The sequence below is a fragment of the Pelophylax lessonae genome (assembly GCF_965119305.1).
Source record: "Pelophylax lessonae genome assembly, chromosome: 3".
Classification (NCBI taxonomy): Eukaryota; Metazoa; Chordata; class Amphibia; order Anura; family Ranidae; genus Pelophylax; species Pelophylax lessonae.
In genome coordinates this window covers 205,460,736-205,469,290 of record NC_138770.1, presented here as the reverse complement: position 1 = coordinate 205,469,290, position 8,555 = coordinate 205,460,736, and the positions used below count along the sequence as shown (strand labels likewise).

The following is an 8,555-nucleotide window of genomic DNA, read 5'->3' as shown; positions in this document are numbered from 1 at the left end:
CTCTTCATACCCGGCATTACACAGACAGTTCCCAATAGGCACCAGCCACTCGCCATCGGCTCCACAGTACATTTTAGGCACATCTTTCTCCTCAGAGTTATTGACACAAGATCCTCTGACTTCCACCAGTGAGGAGGTGTCAGAACCTGTGATGGTGTCAGGAAACTGGGCCAGGTTCCGAACAGTTAACGGACACTTCTTGTAGAAAACACGGACAGACACAAGGGCGATACATGCTCCCACATCCTGAAAGGCCAAGTAGAAACCTTTCTTGCTGAGTGGACCTACATCCCTGACCTCTGTGTTAAGCTTCATTATCCGGTCTCCAATGTCCACCTGGGTGAAGCTTTCATCAGCAGCTATAGTGTCAATTTTGACAAATTGAGTTTCGCGGATAAAGCGTTCCTTATCGCTGTTTGACTCATAATAGTAAAGATTAAATGTCTCCTTGCAAGTTCCCATCACACCAGGTAAGCTATTGCAGTCCCTTAGGGTGAACTTGATTTCAACATACACCCTCTGTGCCCCACTTCGGGGGATCCAGTCAGTCCGTAACCAGTTGTTCTGGCTTGACTCCATTACGTTACAGACCTGATAGGTTCGTATAGGAGTGTTTTTCTCATCCATGATGCTCACTTCTTCCCACTGTAATAAAACAAAAAAAAAATGTAATTTAGTTTTCCAATTTTTATTGGCACAACTAAGCAATAAAATCAATTCACTATTTTGATATATAGGCCACTTAACACCTAGCACAGAGATCAGTGATGATGTGTAATGTCCCCTAGCCTATAGAAGACAGGCGTTTGCTTAATGCAGATACTGTGAAAGATTATTTCTGATTGGTTGCTATAGATTACAGCTGTTGGCAAAAGCGCATTGTCTTTTGTATATTAAAGAAGTTAAAATATATACATTTGGGAAAGACTGTACTAGCAATTTTAAGCTCAGCTGCAGAGGTAAAAGAAGCACAACAGAGCAACATCAGACAAGTGTCAAGTAATGCCATGGTATAAAAAAAAAATATATATATATATATATATATATATGCAAAACTCAGCTAAAATGTCCTAACATAATAGCAGACGCATAGATATATGCCAGTTTAGCTGGCAATTGAATTCTTTTCTACTGCCCCCTGTTGGTCACAGAGGGGATATGACACTTATCAGAGGCAGTCAACAAAGCAATAAGCACCTTACTGCTCATATGAACCATTCTGTGTGATCCTAATAAGGTCACATCCTCAAAAGCTTAAAGTATGTGAATGAACCCACTACCACCAAATCTAAGGGCCATTACAGCTGGATTTGCTGTGTGCTGCAGATATTTAGACTCTACGTAGCTGTGTTTCTACGAAGAAAAATGTCCTTTATTTAGATCTACTAAAATACAATGCAGATCAAGCAAGTAACTGTTAAAGCAAAAATGCAATCTACCAAAGGATCCCTGGCTGTCCATGTACTATTAAATTTTTCACCAGCAGTATAAAAATAGCATGCATGCGTCTGCTGGGCTTGGAGAAAACTGTCACGTCCGTAGGGAGACAGGAAAGTGGCAACTGAAATCAGCGTCACTTAAACATTACTGCAGCCCTGACACTCTCAATATTACCAGTAATGCAAGACATTCATATTATGTCAACCTATAAGTCAATGTCAAACTTATATGTCTCTATAGAAATAAACACAGCGGATTGAAAGAGCAATAAATTCTAAGGCTGTGGGATGGTAGATATGTAAACAGTATGTGTCACAAACAGAGTTTAAAGGAAAATTCATAATAAATAGGGTTGCATAATGACTTGAATGAAGTTAACACAAAATTGAAATATAAATTGTCTGAACAAGAAACAAAAATGGCATATGCTTGTATACTATAAGGCCTTATTCCCAAGGCATATAAGCCAGGTTTGATGCAAAAGTGCAATCAAGGAACACGTGTCCATTAGGACGCAACCTTTATATCTCACTGGACACTATGAGGTAAAGCATTTTTCCTTTGTGCTATTAAAAAAAAAAAAAAGTCATTTATGTGAGCCAATTAAACCATTATACAGCTCACGCTGTCTGCGATGAGAAACGTATTATGTTCCTCAAGGTCAACCCAAACTACATTGTTGCACGGTTTCCACTATACTTCTTGCCCTTGGCACACAGAATGAGCGATTGTCCCATTGTATTGCACAGTGTGGGAATAGGACAGGCTGTTTCTGAATAAGTTCCAGAGGCCGGAGAACTGCGATGCACTGACGAGTCTGAGGTAAATATCAGCCTCAGCCATTGAGGCCTCCAGGTGCGAGTCAGCCATCAAAAAATCAGAACATCTCAAGATGTATTGCTAAAACTGCTATAGCATCTCAAGATGTACTTAAATCTAAAAACTCCACAAACTGGAGCTCACTGTTATGTTTTTGTTCTTATTTTCAGGCCATTTATCCCTAGGCCTGGAGCCTTTCATGCATCCTTGCCTGCCTCAGGTAATGTATTCCTTACTGTGGAGAACAATGCAAGCCCTGAGTGGAGGGAACTTCTCTGATAAGCAATTCATTTTTTAACAATTATATTATAGATTTAACAAAAATTAGCACTGCTTTACTATTCAAAACTATAGGATCCCTGCGTCTTCTACTATAAATTAGAAGAAAAATGGCAAGGACAGCAGCTGGTAAGTGGAACAATGATGCCACTGCTGCATGCAATGGCATCTTCTGTTCTGGGCCTTGTGTAAAATATACGTGAGTGCCCTGAAATGCCCATTGTTAGCAGCCCGTGCATTCTGCATGCTTTGCTTTGCTTTAGAGAAGAGCAGAGATAAAAGCTCTTCAAATACCATGGCATTTCAGGAGTATACTTACCATTATTAAAGTTTGTTCTGTTCACCAATACATAGGTTAAATAGCTAACTTAGGTATTTTTAACGCCAAACAATAGCGTAATGCTTGAGAAACAGAATAAAACCAACAAACACTGTAAAAAGCGTGCCGAGTAAATGTCAAATTCACAGCTACACAATATACATGATCAGCACAAGGAGTAAAGCAGGTAAGTGGCTTGGTTGCTACAGGTAGCAACACATCGCCCCTCCTTGCCTTGATGGCCCACAAAGAGTCTCATATTATAAAGGACAATTAGTAACGAATTCTCATAGTCCTACAATGGTATTCTATTACCTAGTTTAGGCAGCTATTGACTTTTATCTTATTTTTACTAAAAAGAAAACAATTTACATTTTTGTTTTACTTTTAGTTGTCAGTCAATCCGTAATGGTTATCCCCCCTAAAATATTAGGTTTCAGGGCCCACAAAAGGTAATTGATATGGTGGGCCGCAGAAGTAATAAGCCTCTCTGCACAATCAACCAAAAATGAGCCTTTCTGAAATCGGTATAGAGAGCCAATCATCCCATTAGAGTCTCTTAATTGTACCAAATCAAGGACTTACCCCTCCTTCTACGGGACTGGCTATCCAGCCAAGCTCTCCTTGCACAGACCTGGAATCCAAGAGGGTAACTGAAAGAAAAGAGCAGGTATACCATGAGTGACATGGACGGGGAAATGGAGCACAATAGTCTATGATTGAGATCCATCTGGGAATGCTACACATGCTTCTATTATTTGGTTCAGATATTTCTATGACATATATATATATATATATATATATATATATATATATATATATAAATTCATTTATTTATTTTCATTTATTTTTCTCCTTCATTTACATTACTGATGTGCTTTGTAGACAAAGGGTACTTGTCATTCTTTTCTGCTAATGTATTAAACAGCCCCAGATTTATTATACATCATACTGATATTGGTACCAGTTATTCACCGTGTAGCATTGTGATAATGTGCCGACAGACGGAAGTCAGACTAGCCCCCATGTCGGGGGCTTTTAACTAGTTCCTTAGCTTTAATCAATATGTTTAATACAGGAATGTTGCAAAAGAATTCAGTTAGCGTAGACCATATGGCCAAATTCATAGGCAGTATCTACAATCCATTGATCATTTCTACAGTTGCAGCTATATGCTGCTACAAATCCTGTTAAAGCCCCACACAATATAATATATATATATATATATATATATATATATATATATATATATATATATATATATATATATATATATATATATATATATATATTTTTTTTTTTTTTTTAGGGCCTGTATCCATTTTTTCAAGCTGTCCATGAAAAGCCTACCCAGAAAGTCATCACTTAGATTTGTGATTTTATGATGGCACAAAGGCTAGTTGAGATTTGGGCATCTCTTTGCATCCGATCGGTAATGTATTTTCACTTTGTCATTTTTTTTTCTCGTACAAAACTGTACCCATCTTATTCTCATTCCTTCATTCACCCTCCCCCATTCTGGTATGCCGCAATCTACATCCATCTAGATTCTTATAAGGTAGATTGGAGCTACAAAGAGAACAATGGGGCTCAATTTATACAAAAAGAGGGGAATAAGGGGAGAGGGGAAGGCAAACGTGATCAGCATTCAAAGGCACAGAACCCCTTGTGTGCGAGAGAAGGCAGACATTCTACTGCAACTTTATGGCAGGCAAGTTTAGCAGGCAGATGTGAAGAACACGTATGAAACCAATGATGCCCGGGCATGAAGACGCTACACTGATTGTATTCGTTACACACACTGGCATGTAGAGAGAGATCCCAGGCAATGCAGCCATATGTATAATACATGAAATGTAAGTGGATGGAGTGATAAAAGGGGAGCCAGATAAAAGACATGGTGACACAGTGATAGATAAATTAGATGGATGGAGATAGATAGACATATAGATAGATAGATAGATAGATAGATAGATAGATAGATAGATAGATAGATAGATAGATAGATAGATAGATAGATAGATAGATAGATAGATAGATAGATAGATAGATAGATAGATAGATAGATAGATAGATAGATAGATACTTCTCACAAGCATATCCACCATTTAAAGCTCAACAGTCCCAATTTCGGGCTTTAATCAGACCCAGGACATGCTAATATGGAGACACACGGGACCGGAGACATGGTATGGGAAGGTATTAGCACTCATGGAACAAGCCATAAGCACCCATGGTGGAAATGACAGGATCCCTCCCCAGACCAGAAAACTATTAAATAAGAAGAACCATCCTCTCTAGCCTCAGTAAGCAGACCTTCAAAGGCTTCTTCTCCTGGTTAAGGTGATCTGTATTCTTTCAGATCTGTAGGATGTCTACATAGGGGCTGATGTTCTGAAGGTGGCTCGTCACCTTGGCTTGAGGAACATTTTTATATAAAAGGGATTTTTCTGAGTCTTGATTGGGGATTGAGCACAAACTCTACGGAGGGGGGTCTATGGAGAACTGAACACACCATATATATGAATACGACAGTGTTAGGTTACCCTGCACTCACATCTGCACTGAAATGTAGAGGAGTATGTAGGGGGCACCAGTCACATCTGTATGGGAGAATATTGGAATAAATAGGAATATATAGGGGGAAATCAGTCAAATCTGTATAGGAGTATATAGGGGGCACCAGCCACATCTGCATAGGAATTTACAGGAGGAATCAGTCACATCTGTATAGGAGTATAAAGGGTTCAGGAGCCACATCTGTATACGAATATACAGGAGGAATCAGTCACATCTGTATAGGAGTATATAGGGGGCACAAGCCACATCTGTATACGAATATACAGGAGGAATAAGTCACATCTGTATAGGAGTATATAGGGGCACCAGCCACATCTGTATACGAATATACAGGAGGAATCAGTCACATCTGTATAGGAGTATACCAGGGATGTACAGGAATAAATAGGAATCTACAGTGGGCATCAGTCACATCTTGATGGGAATATACAGGGGGCACCAGTCCCATCTGTCTAAAAATCTATATAAATTATAGAGGGAACATCAGTTATATATGTATAGGAATATACCAGGGGCAGGAGTCACATCTGTATAGGAATATATTGGAATAAATAGGAATCAGTCATAAATATATAGGAATGAATATGATTATAGAGGGAGCACAAGTTACAGCTGTCTAGGAATATATAAAGAGCACAAGACCTATCTGTATAGGAGTATATAAAATACATTGGAGTACATACGAATATACAAGGACACCAATCCCATCTGTATGAGTATAATAGAGAGATATATATATATATATAAATATACAGGGGGCACCAGTCTTATCTCCAAAGGAATATATGAGGGGGGGGGCAGTCCCATCTATATTGGAGTATATCAGATATATACATCTGTCTTGGAGTACATAGGAATATACACATCTGTCTGTATAGGAATATCTAGAAATATATGGAGCCGTCCCATCCTGTGTATCAGGGTATATAGGAGTAGTATATACAGATGATGTGCCTGGCGCTGTACATAGTAATATATAGAAGTAGTATACAGTTGATGTGCCTGGCAGGATACATAGAAGTATATAAGAGTGGTATACAGATGCTGTGCCTGGTGCTGTACATAGCAGTATATAGGAGTAGTATACAGACGATGTGCCTGGCAGGATACATAGTAGTATATATGAGTAGTATACAGACGATGTGCCTGGTGCTGTACATAGTAGTATATAGGAGAAGTATACAGATGATGTGCCTGGTGCTGTACATAGTAGTATATAGGAGAAGTATACAGATGATGTGCCTGGTGCTGTACATAGTAGTATACAGATGATGTGCCTGGCAGGATACATAGTAGTATATAGGAGTAGTATACAGATGATGTGCCTGGCAGGATACATAGTAGTATATAGGAGTAGTATACAGATGATGTGCCTGGCGCTGTACATAGCAGTATATAGGAGTAGTATACAGACGATGTGCCTGGCGCTGTACATAGTAGTATACAGATGATGTGCCTGGCAGGATACATAGTAGTATATAGAAGTATACAGATGATGTGCCTGGCAGGATACATAGTAGTATATAGAAGTATACAGATGATGTGCCTGGCGCTGTACAGAGTAGTATATAGGAGTAGTATACAGACGATATGCCTGGCGCTGTACAGAGTAGTATATAGGAGTAGTATACAGACGATGTGCCTGGTGCTGTACATAGTAGTATATAGGAGTAGTATACAGACGATATGCCTGGCGCTGTACAGAGTAGTATATAGGAGTAGTATACAGACGATATGCTTGGCGCTGTACATAGCAGTATATAGGAGTAGTATACAGACGATATGCCTGGCGCTGTACAGAGTAGTATATAGGAGTAGTATACAGACGATGTGTCTGGCGCTGTACAGAGCAGTATATAGGAGTAGTATACAGACGATGTGTCTGGCAGGATACATAGTAGTATATAGGAGTAGTATACAGACGATGTGTCTGGCAGGATACATAGTAGTATATAGGAGTAGTATACAGACGATGTGTCTGGCGCTGTACAGAGCAGTATATAGGAGTAGTATACAGACGATGTGTCTGGCAGGATACATAGTAGTATATAGGAGTAGTATACAGACGATGTGTCTGGCGCTGTACATAGCAGTATATAGGAGTAGTATACAGACGATATGCTTGGCGCTGTACAGAGTAGTATATAGGAGTTGTATACAGACGATATGCTTGGCGCTGTACAGAGTAGTATACAGACGATGGATATAGACATCTGGCAGATATGATTGTGTGGCTGAGTGGGATAGAATCTCCCGGTAATAATGAAGTTGTCCGGACAGCCAGCTCCTCTCGATGCGATGGGCTCACACACACACATACAGATCCATCGTCCAGCGATCCCGATCAGCCCCATATAGGACTCCCATCCAGCTCGGGTCCGTCCACATCCAGTGCAGTGCGGGTCCTCTGGTGTCCCCTGTATGGAGAATCTCCCAAATACATCCAGATCGGTCCATGGCACATAGCGGGCAGACCCCCCCGGCCGGTCCGATGATAATCCCAGGCTTACCTTCACTGGCCGGATAGATCCTAGATCCTGTGACTGCCGAACAGATCCCAAAGAGCATAGAATAGAGGAAGCAGTGTAGAGTAATCCCGGCCATGGCGGTGGTGGTCTGTGTATGTGTACGGTATTCCTCTCCTCTCCTCCTCTATATCCCAGCGGAATCAATGCTTCAAGTTTTAGTGCGGCTGCAAGACATTGCCAAGGGGGCGGGGCTTCCAGGCTCCTTCATGCCCCCGTCCTGTTCCCCTCTGTCACTCAACCCACCGCGGGCCAATCACAGGCAGTAATGGGCGGGGGTGAGGCGGGGTTAGGTGGGCACGCCCCGTTTACCTGGACTGGCCCGTCATTGCCAGACAGGCTGGGAGAGCGAGGGATGTGAGTTAGAGCGGAGAGAGTGGAGGGGGCACATCGGGGGATGTGATCGGTGGGCGATCAGACACAGTACATAGCGATGTCACCTTGTCTGTCACCATCTCACAGCACCCAGGATGACCTCCTGTCCCGGTGACTCAATCATCCCCTGCGATCTGATCTCACGAGTGTCCCATAGGAGATAAAACTATATTAAAGTGGAGGGGGCACATCGGGGGATGTGATCGGTGGGCGATCAG

The 8,555-nt window shown here is 41.1% G+C and overlaps 1 protein-coding gene across 1 annotated transcript in view; it reads right to left on the bottom strand.

The window, feature by feature from the left end:
• Nucleotides 1–8,115, bottom strand: part of EPHA4 (EPH receptor A4) — a 104,616-nt gene extending 96,501 nt beyond the window's left edge. Inside the window, exons 1-3 of the mRNA XM_082252212.1 lie at nucleotides 7,948–8,115; nucleotides 3,443–3,510; nucleotides 1–645 (exon numbers count right to left, since the gene is read on the bottom strand). The exon at nucleotides 1–645 is cut by the window's left edge and continues 19 nt beyond it. Of these exons, the coding sequence (XP_082108338.1) occupies nucleotides 1–645; nucleotides 3,443–3,510; nucleotides 7,948–8,041 (807 nt within the window). The 5' untranslated portion in view covers nucleotides 8,042–8,115. The remainder of the gene's footprint in view (nucleotides 646–3,442; nucleotides 3,511–7,947) is intronic.
• Between the last annotated feature and the right edge of the window lie 440 nt (nucleotides 8,116–8,555).